Genomic DNA, 19,993 nt, shown 5'->3' on the forward strand with positions numbered 1-19,993 from the left:
GGAACAATTCACCGATGCCGTCCATTTTGAAGCTAGCACTGGGACCCACTAGTAATCTGTATCAGACAAGAGACAAAATAAAACCCCCCAAATGGCTTCTCCAAGCGGAGCTCCAACGAAACGCCTTTTTTTTTGAAACTCTCCACCGCGATAAGAGAGAGAGATTACCAAATTCTCACCGGAGAAGAAAAAAGGGCTTTCCTTTCCTGAGATTTCCGGTGAAAAGTCATTGACTTTATCACTCTCAAGTCTCTCCACAAGTTGATTGATTCTGCTCTAATCTCCTCATCTGGGGTCTTTCCCCTCTTGCTATTCAAATGGTAAATTCAAATATATCTCTATACCATTTTATGTTTCTAAGAGATATCTCGGTCTCTTTGCTCAACTGTTTATTTGAAAACTGAAAACCTTGCTTGTTTGTTTCGTTAATGTTGTTGTTGCGTTTGCTTGCTTTACCCCTTTTTGTTTCCTGTATGGAGACGCTAATTCTTGATCTATGGTTGTTTTTACTTCTGAAAGGTTTTGGTTTGACTATGTCTAGCTCAGTTCTAGAAGCTTGCTCTTTGCCTGAATTAAAATCTCGTTTATATAATTTTGCCTAAAGCTGTAAAATAGATGTTATGTGCCCCTTGAACCTGTAAACTCTTTTAGAGGCAATGTATGTTTTTGATGTTGTTAAATGAAATGCAATGGTTGCAGGCTGCTCCAGTCATAATTGTGGGTTCACATGTGTGGGTTGAAGATCCACATTTGGCATGGATAGATGGAGAAGTTACTCGAATAGATGGTATAAACGTTCATGTCAAAACCAAGAAGGGGAAAACCGTAAGTTTCTATAAGGTTACATCTTTATTATTTTACTTCAATCAATGAGCTTGTACGTGGCCTCGACCTTTGGGTTTAGGCTAAAAAAGAGTAGGAATAAGTCCGTTGATAAATTTAGATGTCGATTAATGTTACGTTTTATCTTGGAATGGGATACTGTCATAGTCCCGTTATATCCCTAGATCGGCAGGTTTTTACCTTCTGCATTCAAGGTAGATGTAGGTTATTGTGCTTTTAGTGTTTTGATCAAACCAAGTAACATAATAAATAGAGAAAAATACCTTCAAAGAACGTTTTTGGTATTTACTGAATGTCTTAAGGCAAGTTTATACTCAGAAATATGGAGTGCATAAAATGAAGCTTTCAGGCTTTCTAGTCGGCAGTTATCTTGATATGTTGTGAGAGCTAATTTTATTGAAACCGTTACACGTGATAGGGAAACAGCTTAATGTGATAAGATGCAGCATGAGACGTAAAAACATGATTTACGTTGTCATTTTATATGTTGTTGCACATGATATATTTTCATGATAAGTTCTTTGCTGTCAAGTATAGATGTTCACACTTCCTTGTTGGCCATGGTTCTCCTCACATATCCCCATGTTGTATGGATTTCAGGTTGTGACAAACGTATATTTTCCCAAGGATACTGAAGCTCCATCTGGAGGTGTAGATGACATGACAAAACTTTCATACTTGCATGAGCCTGGAGTCTTACGAAACCTTGAGACAAGATATGAACTTAATGAAATATACGTAAGATATTTTATCCTTTTTTTCTAACATCTCTTACTTTTTGTTGCTGCAAAGGAAATCATTTGGTATAAGCTATGATACTAATAAGTTTTGTGTTACTTCTGTAGACATATACAGGGAATATCCTAATTGCAGTTAATCCATTCCAAAGGCTGCCTCATATTTATGAAACTGATATGATGGAACAATATAAGGGAATTGCACTTGGAGAACTAAGTCCTCATGTTTTTGCAATTGGGGATGCTGCATACAGGTTTGTGCATGTTCACGTCCATCAATTTATCGTACTTCTATCTATTTCGTGAGATAATTTACTGATTTGGTCACGGTGTAAGTTATTAGGGCAATGATTAATGAAGGGAAAAACAATTCGATTTTGGTAAGTGGAGAAAGTGGTGCTGGTAAAACCGAGACGACAAAGATGCTCATGAGGTACCTTGCCTTTTTGGGAGGGAGGTCTGGTGTAGAAGGAAGGACAGTTGAACAGCAAGTCTTAGAGGTTTGTTTATTTTTTTCATGAAAAATGAGGATGATTCCATATATGGCTGTATACAGCTTAATGTGTATATCCCCAATGGCACATTGCAGTCTAATCCAGTTCTCGAAGCATTTGGCAATGCAAAAACTTTACGGAACAACAATTCAAGGTACGTTCTTCATCTTTCCAAATCTGGGGCTTATCAGCTAAGTTCATTAATTAGAAACAGTTCATACTAGGATTTATTCTTAAATGCTTGGTTCCTAAGTTTTTTTTTTTAATGTTGTTAATTGTTCTTCCGATTATGCCTTAAGAAAATCGTATTCATTGTTACTTGACCTTTTTCATTCTTCTTGATGTTACCCACCTCGCAGTCGTTTTGGTAAATTTGTTGAAATCCAATTTGACAAGAATGGAAGGATATCTGGGGCAGCTATTAGGACTTATCTGCTGGAGAGGTCCCGTGTTTGCCAAATCTCAGATCCCGAAAGGAATTACCATTGCTTTTATCTTCTTTGTGCTGCTCCGCCGGAGGTATCTTATAATTTGTTTTCTTCTAATTGACACATTAAGTGCATGTCATCCGATGCTGATATCATACTCATTTTTTTTTCTTCTATTTTCGGGTTTATTTTGCAGGATATAAAGAAGTACAAGCTGGAAAACCCACATAAATTTCATTATCTAAATCAGTCAAGTTGCTATAAGTTGGATGGTGTTGATGATGCTAGTGAATACCTTGAAACCAGACGAGCTATGGATGTAGTTGGAATCAGTAACGAAGAACAGGTCCTGAAACTAATGTGTTAAAGAGGTCAGGTTTCCGTTCTGCTACTTTCATGTTAGAGTCTGACATCCAAAGTAATTTATTTACAGGAGGCAATCTTCAGGGTGGTTGCTGCAATTCTTCATCTTGGTAACATTGATTTTGGAAAGGGGGAAGAGATAGATTCATCTGTCATCAAGGATAAAGATTCCCGAAGTCATCTTAATATGGCGGCAGAGTTACTTATGTATGGTCCTTTTTCTTACTATATTTGAATCTGTTTATCCATTTTCGTTTTAGTGGATTATATATTCGTAGTAAATGCTGTTTTTTATATTGTGCACTTGTTTTGACAGGTGTAACGCCCAGAGCCTAGAAGATGCTCTTATTAGGCGTGTGATGGTTACACCTGAAGAGATTATCACGAGAACTCTTGATCCCGATAATGCAATTGCGAGTAGGGATACCCTGGCCAAGACAATATACTCTCACTTGTTTGACTGGTGAAGCTATTTAAGCGAACTTCCTCTTCCATTTCCTCATCTCGCATTTTTATATATATTTGCATAATACATTTTATTCTATCATTTACAGGATTGTGAACAAAATTAATACCTCCATCGGGCAGGACCCACGGTCAAAGTCGATTATTGGAGTTCTGGATATCTATGGGTTTGAAAGTTTCAAATGCAATAGGTACTGTTATACGTAAAACATTCTTTGTTATCACCTTTACCCCATTTCATTCCAGGGGTGCATGGAAGACCAATCTAGACATGCTTGGATAGCTTTAAAAGAATAATTCCTTGTCATCTTCTGCTATTTCAACTGAAAGTTACCAATGTCTCTATATCTTCTGCAGCGTCTCAGAGTATTAAGTGGGTGTTAAATATAGTTTCATATAATGTGTCAAGATGTTGAAGGAAATTGCTAACCGTGGAAAGTTAGTAGATTTATCTGTTATCGAAGAGTTGTAGTTGATCTTTTGTTTGGCTTATGATACAGTTTTGAGCAATTCTGCATCAATTTCACGAATGAAAAACTGCAACAGCATTTTAATCAGGTTAGTCGTTTACTCATGTTTATATTGATCAGCGCTTTTGCTTTTGGATAAGTAGATTGGACTTATTTCTGGTATCACTCTTTTGCAGCATGTCTTCAAAATGGAGCAGGAAGAGTACACCAAAGAAGAGATTGCTTGGAGTTACATAGAGTTTATTGATAACCAAGATGTTCTTGAGTTAATTGAAAAAGTATGTTTCTCCTTATAATTTAAGAGACTTACATTCCAGTTTGTGATATTTATTGCTTGATGATAACCATATTTAGGTTTAGGAGCAGAGATCTTGTTTACTGCACAATTGTCTTATGCTTTCCCTTTTCTTATGTTAAAATTGCGTGTCTTCAATCAGAAACCAGGAGGGATTATTTCACTTCTAGATGAAGCCTGGTATGCTTTATCTTTCTCAGATTAACTTGCATGCCTTTCTCATAGTACTATCCGTTCATGTATTTTGGTTGATTCAACTCAGTATGTTTCCCAAGTCTACACATGAAACCTTCTCCCAAAAGTTGTTCCAGACGTTTAAAGAACACGAGAGATTTGCCAAACCGAAGCTCTCGCGCACTGATTTTACCATATCGCATTATGCAGGAGAGGTACAGTATTGCTTCTTCATATTTGTCTATTTCTAAATGAATTGAAGTTGAAGCTTTCTGTTCTTGATGTGTATCCTACATTTGCAAGGTTACTTATCAATCAAACCATTTCATCGACAAGAACAAAGATTATATAGTTGCTGAACATCAAGCACTATTTACTGCATCTAATTGCAAGTTTGTGGCGGGTTTGTTCCATGCGCTTCATGAAGACTCATCCAGGTCATCAAAATTTTCTTCCATTGGGTCACGGTTCAAGGTATTGCATGTAAAATTGCTAGTTATGCACTGCAAGTTTTGAAAGGAAGTTTATTGATATCACTTATCTATGTTGCAGCAACAACTTCACTCGCTGATGGAATCACTGAATGGTACAGAACCTCATTACATCAGATGTATAAAGCCGAACAATGTTCTTAAACCTGGTATCTTTGAGAATTTCAACGTCATTCATCAATTACGTTGTGGGGTAAGGATGTCCTGTCTAAATCTAACGGGTGTATCTACATCTCTTATTAGACCTAGAATACACTTTCCCGTTTGTATTAATATTAAACGATTAGTGCGATAACCAACGCAGTTTTTGAATAACATACTAAAATACGACGTTTCTTTATATGCTTACTATTCAGTAAATGTCGTATCTTCCCAGAAAATAACAATTAGTTTCATTTGCAGGGTGTTCTTGAGGCCATTCGGATCAGTTGCGCTGGCTATCCTACCAGGCTTGCCTTCTATGACTTTCTCGATCGTTTTGGTCTCCTTGCTCCAGAAGTTTTGGAAGGAAAGTAAGTCTCTCTCTGAGGTTTCTGCATCTCTATGAAAACACTTTTGTCGAAACAAACATCAGTTTAATAAGCAATTCTATCACACCTTCTTTTACAGTTATGATGATAAAGTAGCTTGCCAAATGATTCTTGATAAGAAAAGTCTGACGGACTACCAGGTGTGATATGCATTTTCATTCTGGTTTGTTGCTTTCTTTCAAAGTTGTTTTCTTACCAAATTCATGGATAATTTTAGCGTCATGGTCATGATCCCCGATGGGATCATCCACAAGAAAAAAAAATCTCCCTTCCTTGTTCCATCATTCTCACTATCGGCATTTTCAGTATTTGTTCATGTATCATATACGTACCTTTACCATGTTGTTCCCAGATAGGAAAGACAAAGATTTTCCTTCGAGCTGGTCAGATGGCTGAACTAGATGCGAGGAGAGCAGAGGTGCTTGGGAATGCTGCCAGAGTCATTCAGAGGCAATTCCGCACATGTATGGCTAGAAAGAATTACCGTTCTATTCGCAATGCTGCAATTGTTTTGCAATCCTTCCTACGAGGTATTTTCTGCACTCAGTAAGGTTTCTCCATGGCGTATGCTGTTCAGTCAGAATTATAGTGCATACCCATCCTTTTCTCATCGCATCCTATTGTTTTCATCATTTGGAGCTTAACCATTTCTTCTTTACCAGATGGTTGTTTTCTGGTTTGATCATCTGTTCTCCTTTTCTATGCTTGGTTAATTGCAGGCGAAATTGCCCGGGCAGTGCACAAGAAACTGAGAATAGAAGCTGCAGCTCTAAGAGTCCAGAAGAATTTCCGCCGGTACGTTGACAGGAAATCTTTTGTCACCACAAGATCATCTACAATCGTGTTGCAGACTGGCTTAAGGGCCATGATTGCACGTAGTGAATTCAGGCTAAGAAGGCAAAGAAAAGCCGCCATTGTACTTCAGGTAGATCACAGTTTCCTTGTTACTGGGAGGGAACTAGACAACCTTCTTAGGACAGAAATAGGAAAACTTTGTTAACTGTTCTCTTTGATGGATAAAAAATTCCCCTTTTTCAGGCTCATTGGCGTGGTCGCCAAGCATTCTCATATTACACAAGACTTCAGAAGGCGGCAATAGTCACACAATGTGCCTGGAGATGCAGACTTGCTAGAAGAGAGCTTAGAATGCTGAAAATGGTTGGATTCCTTGCTTTATGACTTTTCATTGCGTTCTAACACAGTGTGCATGAATTTTCTTATTCAGCTGTTTACTTCCATATGTACATTGATGTAGGCTGCAAGAGACACCGGTGCTCTTAAAGATGCTAAGAATAAATTGGAGCAGCGGGTAGAAGAGCTTTCCTTGCGTTTGCATTTGGAGAAGCGGTTAAGGGTAACTTAGATGTCAATTTTCTTTGGAAATATCTTTAGGTTAAACCAATTTGGAGATTGTGGTCTTCAAAGTCAGTTGCAAATTTTGGATTATATTGTTATCTTTTTACTGATAAACAGACTGATCTTGAGGAGGCAAAGGTGCAAGAAGTTGCAAAGCTGCAAGAGGCATTGCATACCATGCGGTTACAATTGAAAGAAACTACTGCAATGGTCGTAAAGGAACAGGAGGCGGCTCGAGTAGCAATTGAAGAAGCAAGTTCAGTTAATAAGGAACCTGTTGTTGTTGAAGATACAGAGAAGATCGATTCTTTGAGCAACGAAATTGACAGGCTAAAGGTAAAAACTGACATATTTTAATCCAAATAAAATAGGTTCAAGATGACAAGATGTAATTGTTTCTACACCATAGATGTGTAAATTTAATAATGAGATTTTTTTCTGTTTCTGGATTTAAAAAAGATAATGCTTTATGTGAAAGTCTCCATTATTTGATTGTTCATGCCACTGATCTACAATCTCGACATGGTCCTAATGCAGGGACTGTTGTCATCAGAAACACATAAGGCAGATGAAGCACAGCATGCTTATCAGAGTGCCTTGGTCCAAAATGAGGAATTATGTAAGAAACTTGAAGAAGCTGGAAGAAAAATAGATCAGCTCCAAGATTCTGTTCAGAGGTTTGTATTCATTTGCAAATTTGAGATCATGATGCATTTGTTTTTCCATGTGAGACTTTTATCTTTCTTTATACAAATATTTTCCCCTTGAAAATAAATTTTTACGTTCTCAGGTCATGCATTTAGAGGTTTAATTAGTATCAGATATTGCATTTAGGGCCCAGTTTTTTCTCTGAAATAAGACGACTAACAATATCCACTTCCTATATATTAGATTCCAAGAAAAAGTCTTTAGCTTGGAGTCAGAGAATAAAGTACTCCGGCAACAAACTCTTACCATCTCACCGACTACTAGAGCTTTGGCCCTAAGACCAAAAACTACCATAATCCAGGTACTGGTGGACACCGGCTATGTCTTTACATTGAATTTCTTAACCGTGAACATGACCTTTTTGATATTTCCGTGGAATTTCAGAGAACTCCGGAGAAGGATACTTTCTCCAATGGAGAAACAACACAACTTCAGGTATGTTGATAAACAAAATCAGCCCCTTGTGTAATTACCATTTACATTGATGGAGATCTAATATTTAATGATATGCTCCAGGAACCTGAAACTGAGGATAGGCCCCAGAAATCGCTTAATCAGAAACAGCAGGTAGCTATCACTTTGAAGCCTTGTCACATATTTCACTTGCGGGCATAATATGTTCTGTTTTTTTGTCAGTATGCATTTTGCATACTCATTATGTTCGGTTTTTCATCTTGCAGGAAAATCAAGAGCTGTTACTAAAATCTATTTCGGAAGATATAGGATTTTCTGAAGGCAAGCCTGTTGCTGCCTGTCTGATATACAAGTGTCTGATACACTGGAGATCTTTTGAAGTAGAAAGAACCAGTATATTTAATCGTATAATCGAGACAATAGCATCTGCCATTGAGGTAGTTTTGATGTTCTTTCATACCAACACAAATGTTCTTTCCTGCTCCATGGGTAGTCTCATGCTAAATTTACATCTTTGCAGATGCAGGAAAACAGCGATGTACTATGCTATTGGTTATCCAATTCCGCCACATTATTAATGTTTCTTCAACGCACTCTGAAAGCCGGTGCTACAGGAAGCATAACTACTCCCAGACGTCGGGGAATGCCTTCATCTTTGTTTGGACGGGTATCTCAGGTAGTTAGAAGTGTTTACGTGTCTCTCAAGAATGCTTTGATTCCATTAATCTCACTTTTCTCATGAAATTACTTGTATAATAGAGTTTCCGAGGTTCTCCACAAAGTGCTGGATTCCCATTTATGACTGGAAGGGCAATTGGCGGTGGGCTAGACGAACTACGTCAAGTTGAAGCTAAATATCCTGCTTTGCTTTTTAAGCAGCAACTCACAGCTTTCCTAGAAAAGATATATGGAATGATCCGTGACAAGATGAAGAAAGAGATTTCCCCTCTGCTTGCTTCTTGCATTCAGGTAGACATTCTTTTGAATTGCCTTTTGTTCCACAGAAAATAATCGTTGATATATTATTGTGGTATTAAAGCCCCTGAGTCTGGTTCTGGTTTTGTGGTTTGATGAAAACAGGTTCCAAGGACACCGCGGTCTGGTTTAGTAAAAGGACGTTCACAAAATACACAAAATAATGTTGTTGCTCCAAAACCGATGATTGCTCATTGGCAAAACATTGTTACTTGTCTAAACGGCCACTTGAGGACTATGAGGGCCAATTATGTGAGTGAAATAAACTATAAATTCCGCCAAAGCTGAAATAAAGTTTATTTTCAACTTCTTTTTTCTTTCTTCTTACAAATTTTGAACCTATCCAAAACTGCAGGTGCCTTCCTTGCTAATTTCTAAAGTGTTCGGGCAGATATTTTCATTTATCAATGTTCAGCTGTTTAACAGGTAATTCTGATATGGTTGCAACTGTCAAGTCGCTATATAATACAGATCCGCTTATGTTTTTCCCGTTTAATCAACCGTGTAGCCTTCTTTTAAGACGTGAATGCTGCTCGTTTAGCAATGGAGAGTATGTAAAAACAGGGCTTGCTGAGCTGGAAAAGTGGTGCCATGATGCAACGGAGGAGGTAATAGATGTTTCAAATCCTCTCTGGAGTTTTCGGACAGTTAGCTTATTAGAAGATGCTTTTTTTGTTGTGTTCTAGTTTGTTGGTTCGGCTTGGGATGAACTAAAGCACATTAGACAAGCTGTTGGCTTCTTGGTTATACATCAGAAGCCTAAGAAGAGCTTAAAAGAGATAACTACTGAACTTTGTCCGGTTAGTTCAACGTTTTGAATTTGTCTCTTCATTTGTTCGTCTCATGTAAATCTAACGAAATTTTGTATTTCTCTGCAGGTGCTTAGCATTCAGCAACTGTATAGGATCAGTACAATGTATTGGGACGACAAATACGGTACACATAGCGTATCTACAGAGGCAAGTGAATATTTCTACTCTTGCTTTCACATTCGTGTGATTGATGGACCCACTCGACCAAACCGTTAACATTAGTCTTATCCTGAGCTATGTTTTAAGAAAATCCAACATTACCTAGAATTGAAATAAAAATGTTCCTCGCTTGACACAAGAATGGTGATGCAGGTGATAGCAACCATGCGGGCAGAGGTGTCAGATGTATCAAAGAGCGCGATCAGCAATTCATTTTTACTAGACGACGATTCGAGGTAAACCCTTGAAAGAAACATTAACAAAACAAATCACTTTTTAGAAGATTGATATTTTGATAAAAAAAATTATGTGTCTTGGTTTGATTGCTTTTTGCAGCATCCCATTCTCGCTTGACGATATCTCCAAATCGATGCAAAACGTAGAGGTTGCAGAGGTTGATCCTCCTCCGTTGATCCGCCAAAACTCCAACTTCATGTTCTTGTTGGAAAGGTCAGATTGAAGTAGTCAAAGTTCCCTATACCCGATCGATCGCTAGGACATTTTCAGATTAGGAGATCAGTATTGTGCTTTCAAAAACAAAGCCTGTACATTAGTACATATGCCTATCTTTGCCAGTGGCTTTCTGGTACTGTTCTACTATTAATAGGGGTATATTGGGTAGGAAAAAATATATATATGTGAACTAAATATTTGTTGTGTCCATGCGTTGATAGGCCATTTGCTTAATGAATTTTACTTTGTTTATCATTTTTCAAATTATTAGTTTTTTTTTTTGTCACTATTGTTCTTTATTGACTGATCCAAACAAGTTTACAAGGCCAAAGTTGAAGCCCAAAATTGAAGCCCAAAGTATTACATCAAGGAAAAGATCAAAAGAAGGATAACTCTTGCGTTAGTTAATGTGTCAACAACATCGACACGTGGTGAAAACGTGTTGCAAAAGAAACATTGCAATTTCCCGTCATCCTTTACAGTCTAGTCTTTAGTTATGTTTGTATGTTTTTGGAAACATATCTGTGTTAAGAGATATTCCCTTTGTGTATAAATACACTGCTAGTGATTGTAACTCGGGGGTACTCAGACAGAAAAGCGTTTAGGGAACATTTGTTCAAGGTGTTACTGCCGCCATTGCTGGTAGTGTCTCCGCTTTGATTACAGTGACATAATTAAAGACTAGACTGCAGGTTCTAAATGTGGAAGATAGTAATAGTAGTAGTAGTAACGATAGGAACTGCAGTCTGACTATCTACAGACGGTTAGAAACTTGGTCGGGGAAGGTGGTTGGACGGCTTGTTACAGAGGATTGGGACCAAGCTGCGCTTCTAGTCAATGTGTTCTATGACTATGATATATGATATAAACAACACCGGAATGGAGTGTATGAATCTGGTTTAGCTTTACTAACTATGAATAAGCAAAGAGCAGAGACTTATCGGTTATCAGATTTACATTTACATTCATCACTCCAATCCAATCACTGACTTAACACACGATGATCCATGGTACAAACGACAGACGAAAAGTAAAGAGTTGAAGCTTGAAGGTTTTTGGTCATTCAAATGATATCTGGACAAAGCGTGTGAAATAAGAACTAGCTAATAAGCGAAGTAGCAGCCAAGGATGACTTCCCTTTTTTTGTAGGAACGTACACATTACCAGATTCCACCGGCTCAGATATGGACAGAGAAATGGTGTGTGTTCCTACCTCCATGCATGTCATTTGATTGACCATGAACATACATTGTTGGGTTTGTCTGAGATGGGCAATCTGATATCAGAAATTCAGAGTGTCCAAAGAGATTAACGCTGTCAGAAGCAGATGTGATGTCAGAGCGAGAAGTGGTTGAACAATCACAGTCATTGCTGTTCTGCAACTGATAAAGCACAAATCTTGACATGTTTCCCGTTGCGTGTTGCTGTTGGATTGGCATGTCTTGTTTTGGATCTGTAGATTCTTGAAGCTTTTTGGTGTTTAGGAATCTTCCACCAGATCCTCTAGGTCGTTTAAGAGCGTGAACATGTCGAGATTCATGAAGATACGGCTGTATGATATTTGATAATGAGTTATGTTTAGTCATTAAACCAAAGTAAGATACCGAAACGCTGACCAAAATACTATACCTTACGGGCTTTGATTAGTTTGTTTTGCGCCTCTAGCTTAGCACGCTGTTGCCTCCTCCTCATAATTGCATGGAATTGCTTTGCATTGACAAAGACAGGCTCATTCTCTATGAGATCGAATGGTAGCGGAACTCGAGTCATTTGGGGATTCCATATCTGCAGAAAGTTTTTAAGCAAACTGAAATCTCAAATGGAGAAATAAATTGCAAGACTAATTCACCATTTAAGGATGGCATTTCTTTCTATAGCTGTATATGTAACTACTTCAGAGCATAATGTTACATAACAAGTCCACCTTAAGTAAAAATGAGGTTTAGCATAAATATTCTCCTCACCATATGTAATCAAGGAGGATATACTTACTGTTGCCTGTGGTAGGTAAGCCGCAGGCATTAAACCACCAAAATGTGGATCGGCATAGTGAAATGAGAAGTTAGCCTGAAACCAGAGTATAACACAAGATGTCAGTAAACAATCACAAGTACTGCTTATCGTCACTCGTAGTAGATATACGGGTACCTTGGAAGGAGAAGAGTGAATATCAGCGATTCCTGCCGTGGAGGAGCCTGATTTAATTGCAAATCGCTTCCTTTGAGTTTCTTCAAATCCTTTACAAACATCTGAAAGAAAGAGAGCGAAAGATAACATTTTCAGGACAAAGGGATGGATTCTTTCGTAAATGGGACCAAAGATCAAGCTAAAACACCATGCGTCTTCAACATAATAGATCATAGTGAGTTGTCTAGAACCCAAAGTTGTTTAAAACGGACCTGAATGTGCTAAAAATGAGATTTGTCTTGAGGGGTTATCATCTCCACTACTTGTAACATCGTTAGAAGATTGAGCAGAGGACAGAGTTGAAGATGAATCCTGGTCCTGGAAACTGATATTCTTTGTGTTTATAAGACGTTCTGGTCTTGCATCTACCACCTTCAAACTCAGTGATTCAGTCACACCATTGGATTTGGTTGGAAGTCCCCATGAGATGGAAGTACTAAGGTATGGTGGAGTTGAATGTGCCACAGAGCTAGTAAATGAAACTTTCTTATCCATGTGACTCAGAGGCAACAATTAGCTCTCTCTCTCTCTGCTTCAACAGAGAAGATTGATGATACATGTGTCTGTCAAAGAAGCTCCAAATTCAGAACATCTTTATAAATGATAAAACTTTCAAAAGATATTTATTCCTGGAAACAGCAAAACCTTTGACGATGTAGTAGACAAAGAAGGGGATAATCCAAAAAGGGAAAAAAACCCAGAAACAGAGCAACATTCAGAACTATTTCGGGCAAACTATTAGAAGAGCGCGGCAGAAAAAAAAGTAAAGTTCCGACCAACTAAAATCAGCACCATTACTTTCGTCCTAAAAGGCGTTGACTTGGGAAGAAATTTCCAGAAGATTTCCGAATCAGCACATCACTCTAAAAAAAAGCGAAGAAATGACGGATTCAAAGAGAAGGAGATAGAGAGACCTTACGGATTCAAGGAAGAGATGAAGAACAGGAACTCAAGGGATGCCTATCAAAACAAAGTAAATCTCTTTTCTCTTTTGCTTATTCTCTCAGATAGATACTCAACAGTGTGTATGTGTGTGTGTGTATTCTTTTGATGCTTCATTTCCGTCACTCACAATTTTCTCTCTTATAAAGTCATTACCTTTCCAACAAAATCACCAGCTCCATTATTAGCAGTACCGCCACCTTCATTAGTATTTTTAATGCTTAATTAATATATTAGTTTTCTAATCTTATTGACTTATTATTTTGTTCACTTAACAAAGTAAACACTTATCTAGTTATCTGCCTATCCACTTTACAAAGTAAAACTATCGTCAAAAGCCTAATCTAGTGAGCAACTATATGGCAGCTGAAGCATCTAAAGCAAAGCTAATCTGCCTACTCTTTGTGTTTATGGACAAAATCTTGAAGCGTTCTTTGGATATAGTGGAACTCAGTTCCAAAATGCGAGTGGAAAAGAGAGAGAGAAGCAGAAGCAAGGGAGACTTGAAATGTAGTAAGTTTGTTACTACCTGGTAAATTACAGAAGAAAGCACACAGTTTAAGTCTTGAGGAAGCTGTTGCTGAGTCTTGAGTTTCACTTGAAAACACGCAGGAGTAAAATCACAAGAGCAGCCACTAGCGTGATGCAGATAGGGATGCCTACATACATAACCGCATGTGTGATCTTGGGAAGGCGGATGGTTTGGCGATTTCTTGTGGCTTGAGTTTTCAGTACATAACTCGACATCTCAGTTTCTTGGAAGTAGTCATTTCGTGTATGTGCCTATAAAAGAAGGGAGATGATAAAGGGTAACTACATCAATCATAGTAGAGACGGATCAAGAGCCAAGTATTCACCTCCTTGTTTGGTATGTCCTCAAAATGTTCTGCAGAACCAGCTTCGAGAGAATCACAGCCGTGTGCATCGAGAAATTGGAGAGACAAGGGAAGTTTTTCCACCGATTTGAGTTTCTTGCAGTTATTGAGGCAAAGTGTTACCAATGAGGTAAGATCTCTGATGCTTGATGGCAATGTCTCAAAATCATGGTTGCTGAGATCTAAACATGTCAACTTGGTGAAATGACTAAGCTGATCTGACAATGATTCAACACTCTTGCAATTTTCAAGGCAAAGCTCAAGCAAACAGTATCTTCCCTCATCTTGACTTGTGTTAGATAGTTTCGCCAATGATCTAAGGTTCCTACAGTTGGTAAGTGTAAGTGTCTGCACCTGAGTTAGCTTTGGCAACTCCTGGAGCTTAAAGCAGTTTTGAAGCCAGAGAGTTTTTAACCGGGAAAGGCTACTCATAGCTTCTGGTAAGTTCTCAAAATCATTTCCGCTGAGGTCCAGCTTCTCTAGTAAATCCAGGTGACAAATCCCAGATGGGATTTTCCTGATGTTTAAGTTCACTAGTTTTAGCTCTTTCAGGTCGGGAAAATCTGGAAAGACGTCAAAGGAGAAAGATTCACCGTTTTCTTTGTGGCTGAACCTCATGATGCGGAGGGAATTGAATCTGTTGCACTCTGAGATGACCCAAGGTGCTTGTTGCAGACTCATCGCCGATATAATGGGTATCTGTTGCTCAGAATTAAAAGAGACGTATTCAGCATATCCTCTAAATTTTGAACGAAACTCAAAAGTAATGTCTCCCCCAATCGATATGTTTATAAGTGCATCCATTTTCACTTTTGCGTCTGGGAACTCCAATCCAATATGTTGCTGCCTTGTAGATTTTCGTAGAAAAAACCGCAGGGCACTTCTACGCCCTCCACGGTAGGATAGCTTAAGCTTCTTTAAGGTAGACCTTTTTCCAATACACTCTGGAATGCCCTCCAGTCTCGTGCATTGTTCCAGAAGCAATTCCTCAAGACTCGTGATACTTGAAAGATCTGGAAGTTGCTTGAGATGCTTAGATCCCGTCACATCTAGTCTCTTCAAACTCTTCAACATCTGAGCAAGATACAACAACACATGGAAATAGTTGGAATTATGTTTCTCGCAAGGATTCTCTGTTTTCACACCATTGCTCTATCAAAAACACAAACACAAGATGCAGAATCATAGAAAAGATTACCGGTGTTCCACTCCAGAGAGTTTCTAAATCACTGTGACGCAGATTGAGTTCAACAAGAAAACATGGATCAGAACCGGAAGGCAGGGCTCTCAATGGAAATGCATCCCAATGGAATAGCCGTAGGCTACGAGGCAGGAACGGTTGGTCTGGAATGAGTTGCAGATTCGACTCTCTGTAATCTACATGCTTGTAAACCTTGAGAAACTTGAGATTATGCATACGGCCAACAACACTGGCCTCCATGGATAACACACAGGTCATATCACACGTGTGTAGGCACATGCATTCAGTTTGTTCTCCTCCCTGATGATAAGAAGACAAAAGAAACACAAAGCCAGAAACTCGTCAGGTCAGGATGCATGAAAATTTAAAAGAATAGATCAAAGATGATATAGATGCTTACGTCTCTGAAAGCCAGGGCAACGCGAATTTCCATAGGATCCCTGAGGAACTTTCGAGCCAAAGACATGTCGTCGCGGATAATTTCTCTTCCCATTTGTTCGACCAACTTGTGCATGATAACAGATCCATTAGTTGATATTTTGATGAGAGATTTCTCTGCTAAAACTCTTATCCACAGGCTGCTCTGAGGTATGGGGCCATGAAGAAGGGAAGTGATTCGCTGGAGAGTGTCTCCATTGAAGAGACAGACAACATGAAGGAATACATTCTGATGTGGTTTTGGTAAGCCCTCGTAGCTAATTTTCAAGATTTCCATTATATTCTCGTCAAGACTGCTTTCAAGTGCACCCAGTGCTTCTTCCCACTCCTCAGGACTCGCTGTCCTTCCACGGAGAAATAATGCATAGGCTTGAATGGCAGAAGGAAGCCCGTGAGCAAGCTTAGAAGCTCGGATTGAGAGTTGGTCAAAACCCTCACAAGGAGGAAGTCCTCCTTCAAAAGCAATCTGTTTAAACATCTGGAGGGCATCCTTATCATCCAAGCACTTAACCTCATAAACGACTTCTACTCCACAGGTATTGAGCAAGCCCATATCTCGAGTGGTTATGATAATTCGGCTCCCAGGACCAAACCAGTTTTTCTCTTTTGCCAAAGCATGCACCTGCGCCACTTTATCCACACCATCAAGCACAAGAAAAACCTTTTGATTCCCAAGTCTCTTTTTTATCTCTTGGCATCCAGCTTCCACGCTCCATAACCTAATATCATCACAGAGGATACTGGAGAGCAATTCTTTTTGCAAATGCTTTAGATCATGGCCATTGTCTTTACTAACACTCTTAATGTTTTCTATGAAACAATGAGCTGGAAATTTAGGTGAGAGCTGGTCATAGAGACACTTAACAATGGAGGTTTTCCCAATTCCTCCCATTCCCCAGATTCCTACCAGGAGAACCTCATTGGATTCCTGATCCAAGAGATGATTAAGACCTTCCATGTGAGCTTTCATCCCAACAATATTTCCAGAGTCTATTTTATGCATCAATGTCACACGTCTTGAAATATCTCTAGCAATTTCTCCAACCATTATAGCCTCATCAACACTAATAATATTGAAATTGAGCAGGAAAATTATAATTCAACTTTCCAGTGTGCTGCTAAACAAAGTGATAAATGTGTGTAAACAAGAAAACGAGGCTTACCAGTGGCTTGAAACCACGCCTGAAAGATTGGCGATTAGGTTAAGAGCTTCTCTCCACCTGAGAACCTTATCCACCATTTCAAGACCTTGGTACTTTACTAAAGAGAAACTTCCTAGCTGATGCCTCACCACGGAAGGATCTACTCCATAGAAGATGGGAAAGACTTCAAGTCTTCCCTCCTTCATAAGCTCCATTATCAGTTGAAGTTCCAATAAGCACCATCTCGAAGTAGCGTAGTTCTCGGAGAGAACAACAACAGCGAAACTCGAACTCCCTAGTGCTCTGTGGAGTTCATCGGAAATGTGATCGCCTATCTCAAGCCTTTGGTCATCTTTGAAAGTAACAATGCCTCTGCTATCAAGTGCTGCATATAAATGACTGACGATGGTTTTGCGGGTGTCTTCTCCACGGAAGCTGAGGAAGACGTCGTACTTCGATACACGAGGTGCAGAGGAGGACACCATTGTTGAAAAATCAATCAAGGTCGTCTAAAAGGTTTGTTCTCTGGAGTTTTATGCATTAAGGACGACTTGTTGAACAACATCATCTTCTTTTCTTTTCGGGGAAATTGCACAAGTAGGAAAATGTGGAACTTTTGTGCTCATTTAAATCTAGTGGTTGACGGACTTTACAGCTTTACAGTGACAAGTCAACGCTAAATGGCCTGGTACCTTATCTTCATTTCCTTCAAATGGTATAGAATGCACACACACACTGACACAAAAAAAAAAAGAAATATACTTTGTAATCTTTGTTTATTTAGTTGCTGCTAAAACAAAAAAGTGAATGTCTACTTCTTATTCTTTTTTGTTGGCTGGAAGAGAGTTGGATGTGTTCTTGAGTTTCAGCGGTAAGATAGCTCTTGACGTTGATTTTGGTTATGATTTGTCACGAAATGGTATCAAAGCTTTTAAATCCGAAAGCTGGAAGGAGAGTAGCTTCAAACCAATTGATCTACGAACGCTTGAGGCTTTGACAGAGTCCAAAGTTGCAGTTGTCATGACGTCTGATGAAGAAGTTTCTTCAGTTGGGTTCCTTGAAGAGCTCATTGTAATAATTGAGTTTCAAGAGAAACGTTCACTCACTGTCATACCAGTCTTCCTCACAAAACACCCTTTGGATGTGGAAAAAGTCTCTCAAATATTTCCTGAGAGAGCCAAAATTTGGAGGACTGCAATTGCCAAACTGGACAACATAGCTGCACAGTACTCGTTTTCTCGGAATCTTGCGGTGATGCACGGAACACACCGGATCAAGCAGATTGCTGATGACATTAGGCTTATGTTTCTGTCCTCTGCATCAAGCGATTTCAAAGGCCTTGCAGGAATGGACCGTCACATGAAAGCATTGTATGCGTTGTTGGCTTTAGAATCTGACGAAAAGGTTCGTACCATTGGTATTTGGGGTAGTTCAGGTGTGGGAAAGACAACACTTGCAAGGTACACTTATGCAGAGATCTCTGTTAAATTTCAGGCGCATGTTTTCCTAGAAAACGTCGAAAACATGAAAGAAATGCTTCTACCGTCAGAAAACTTTGAAGGGGAAGATCTTAGAAGTGTGAATCATGAGATGAATGAAATGGCGGAAGCAAAGCAAAAACACCGGAAAGTTCTTTTGATAGCTGATGGTGTGAACAACATTGAACAAGGAAAGTGGATCGCGGAGAACGCCAACTGGTTTGCTCCAGGAAGTAGAGTCATTCTAATCACTCAAGAAAAAAGTTTGCTTGTGCAATCAGGAGTGAATCATGTGTATGAAGTTGGTTCTCTAAGATATGATGAAGCTCTCCAACTCTTCTCACGTTTTGCTTTCAAGCAGCCATATCCTTCTCCTGATTTTGAACGCCTCTCAGTTCGTGCTGTTCAGCTTGCAGGGTTTCTTCCTGTGACCATTAGACTGTTTGGTTCGTTTTTAACTGGTAGAGATAAAGAGGAGTGGGAAGCTACACTGCTTAAACTCAATGCAAAGCAAGGTAAAGACATAAAGGAAGTTTGGAAGATTATGGAAGCATTAGAAGATAAAGATATCGTGGAAGCATCCCAAAGATAAAACACCTGTATTATATTCCCTTACATCTTGTTTGGTTTCCTCAATGATAATGCATGTGCGTCAACGCTTATAAACGTAGGTATCAACAAAGCCCATCTTTTATATTTCTTTCGCACAGTTTTGGTCATGGAGTACACAATGGTATTGTGTGTTATCTCTTATCTACTTATAGGTTTATCTCTGTAAGTCTGTATAATCATCTCTTCTAAATATCCAAGATTTATGGAAAAGGGAAAATTAGTCTAGTTATAAACGAATAGCCATTTAATCTTACTGGCCAACGAAAATAGAAGTAGCAGAAACAGGGGACACATACCTGCTTGAAACCGCTGCAGATACAGAGAAATGGACAAATATTAATGCATTCACACTGAAGGTATATTATTATGTGTTGAAAATGCTATATTTTACATTGGCTATGTTTTAAATTTATCATTTTATTTTTCTGACTATCATTTGTTGAAACAATAGTAGACTATAAAAGTACTAAAAAAACAAAAGTATATGATATATGAGAATGGATTAAAGAATACAGACTAGATGGAAAACAAGCTGATAGAGACGTGGAAGCTGACGTGGTAAGCTGTAGATGGTGATGCGACATGTTAAAGACACGGGAGCCGAGTTGGCAAAACGTTTGAAGATTTGGGTTTTTCACTTCAGCAACATGTGGAATCACTACAAGTCTACATAAGCTAAATCCGTTATGACCTCATGATGAAACATTCAATCCTTGGCTAAAGTCACTTCGAATTTTTTTTAGGTCCTCCACGTTACCAATGACAACTCATAATAAAGAATAAATAGTAATTAATATATTTACGTAGCACTGACCACAGTTTTTCCGTTTGCTCAGCATCAAAACTATTCAACCATCACCGACCGTTTATTCCGTGCAGTATACTCTTAGGATTGCACGTTCCCTTATATCTTAGAAAAAGTCTCAATGGTGAAATATATATTAAGATTTT

The 19,993-nt window shown here is 38.7% G+C and overlaps 4 protein-coding genes across 8 annotated transcripts; 2 read left to right on the forward strand and 2 right to left on the reverse strand.

Annotated features, from left to right (window-relative positions):
• Positions 1–114: 114 nt before the first annotated feature.
• On the forward strand, positions 115–10,550 carry MYA1 (myosin 1). Its single transcript, NM_101620.3, has 38 exons — positions 115–320; positions 700–825; positions 1,444–1,581; positions 1,689–1,834; positions 1,924–2,080; positions 2,170–2,228; positions 2,434–2,593; positions 2,699–2,848; positions 2,936–3,072; positions 3,182–3,328; positions 3,420–3,521; positions 3,831–3,888; positions 3,977–4,078; positions 4,238–4,275; positions 4,358–4,484; positions 4,573–4,743; positions 4,822–4,953; positions 5,163–5,272; positions 5,370–5,430; positions 5,643–5,820; positions 6,010–6,215; positions 6,329–6,448; positions 6,546–6,644; positions 6,764–6,982; positions 7,184–7,323; positions 7,538–7,655; positions 7,739–7,789; positions 7,871–7,921; positions 8,035–8,205; positions 8,289–8,444; positions 8,528–8,737; positions 8,849–8,995; positions 9,099–9,169; positions 9,252–9,351; positions 9,430–9,543; positions 9,622–9,702; positions 9,868–9,950; positions 10,051–10,550. The coding sequence occupies exons 1-38, from the start codon at positions 318–320 to the stop codon at positions 10,172–10,174; spliced, it is 4,563 nt and encodes a 1,520-aa protein (NP_173201.2). The 5' UTR covers positions 115–317; the 3' UTR covers positions 10,175–10,550.
• A 478-nt stretch (positions 10,551–11,028) lies between these two features.
• Positions 11,029–13,493, reverse strand: NF-YA8 (nuclear factor Y, subunit A8). Of its 4 annotated transcripts, none has more exons than NM_101621.3 (6): positions 13,269–13,493; positions 12,567–12,917; positions 12,316–12,416; positions 12,160–12,234; positions 11,797–11,952; positions 11,029–11,717 (listed from the first exon to the last, which is right to left on the reverse strand). In NM_101621.3, exons 2-6 carry the CDS (start codon positions 12,847–12,849, stop codon positions 11,346–11,348), a joined length of 987 nt encoding a protein of 328 aa, NP_173202.1. In that variant the 5' UTR covers positions 12,850–12,917; positions 13,269–13,493; the 3' UTR covers positions 11,029–11,345. The 4 variants fall into 4 exon arrangements, with proteins under 4 accessions (NP_173202.1, NP_973851.1, NP_001185024.1 ...); NM_001198095.1 differs by having other exon boundaries at positions 11,058–11,717; positions 13,000–13,410; NM_202121.2 differs by having other exon boundaries at positions 11,087–11,717; positions 13,274–13,484.
• Positions 13,494–13,800: 307 nt separating this feature from the next.
• AT1G17600 (Disease resistance protein (TIR-NBS-LRR class) family) lies at positions 13,801–18,979 on the reverse strand. The gene is made up of 5 exons (NM_101622.3): positions 16,974–18,979; positions 15,773–16,874; positions 15,370–15,672; positions 14,154–15,245; positions 13,801–14,079 (listed from the first exon to the last, which is right to left on the reverse strand). Exons 1-5 carry the CDS (start codon positions 17,435–17,437, stop codon positions 13,891–13,893), a joined length of 3,150 nt encoding a protein of 1,049 aa, NP_173203.2. The 5' UTR covers positions 17,438–18,979; the 3' UTR covers positions 13,801–13,890.
• Positions 15,787–19,222, forward strand: AT1G17610 (Disease resistance protein (TIR-NBS class)). Of its 2 annotated transcripts, NM_001332314.1 has the most exons (2): positions 15,787–16,768; positions 17,760–19,222. In NM_001332314.1, the coding sequence occupies exon 2, from the start codon at positions 17,760–17,762 to the stop codon at positions 19,020–19,022; it is 1,263 nt and encodes a 420-aa protein (NP_001319029.1). In that variant the 5' UTR covers positions 15,787–16,768; the 3' UTR covers positions 19,023–19,222. The 2 variants fall into 2 exon arrangements, with proteins under 2 accessions (NP_001319029.1, NP_173204.1); NM_101623.4 differs by lacking the exon at positions 15,787–16,768 and having other exon boundaries at positions 17,652–19,222.
• The last annotated feature ends 771 nt before the right edge of the window (positions 19,223–19,993 follow it).

This window comes from Arabidopsis thaliana, assembly GCF_000001735.4.
Source record: "Arabidopsis thaliana chromosome 1 sequence".
Classification (NCBI taxonomy): domain Eukaryota; kingdom Viridiplantae; phylum Streptophyta; class Magnoliopsida; order Brassicales; family Brassicaceae; genus Arabidopsis; species Arabidopsis thaliana.

What these genes read in the sequence shown, in the direction of transcription:
- MYA1 (NM_101620.3), top strand. An exon ending in ATGGCGGCAGAGTTACTTAT is followed by an intron (nt 3,073 to 3,181) that starts GTATGGTCCTTT and finishes TTGTTTTGACAG; the next exon opens with GTGTAACGCCCAGAGCCTAG. An exon ending in AAAGTCTGACGGACTACCAG is followed by an intron (nt 5,431 to 5,642) that starts GTGTGATATGCA and finishes TGTTGTTCCCAG; the next exon opens with ATAGGAAAGACAAAGATTTT.
- NF-YA8 (NM_101621.3), bottom strand. Translation starts at nt 12,849, where the DNA reads ATGGATAAGAAAGTTTCATTTACTAGCTCTGTGGCACATTCAACTCCA. An exon ending in CTTACCTACCACAGGCAACA is followed by an intron (nt 11,953 to 12,159) that starts GTAAGTATATCC and finishes AACTTTCTGCAG; the next exon opens with ATATGGAATCCCCAAATGAC. An exon ending in AACTAATCAAAGCCCGTAAG is followed by an intron (nt 11,718 to 11,796) that starts GTATAGTATTTT and finishes AATATCATACAG; the next exon opens with CCGTATCTTCATGAATCTCG.
- AT1G17600 (NM_101622.3), bottom strand. Translation starts at nt 17,437, where the DNA reads ATGGTGTCCTCCTCTGCACCTCGTGTATCGAAGTACGACGTCTTCCTC. An exon ending in GGCGTGGTTTCAAGCCACTG is followed by an intron (nt 16,875 to 16,973) that starts GTAAGCCTCGTT and finishes CAATATTATTAG; the next exon opens with TGTTGATGAGGCTATAATGG. An exon ending in AGGACATACCAAACAAGGAG is followed by an intron (nt 14,080 to 14,153) that starts GTGAATACTTGG and finishes CTTCTTTTATAG; the next exon opens with GCACATACACGAAATGACTA.
- AT1G17610 (NM_001332314.1), top strand. Translation starts at nt 17,760, where the DNA reads ATGTCTACTTCTTATTCTTTTTTGTTGGCTGGAAGAGAGTTGGATGTG.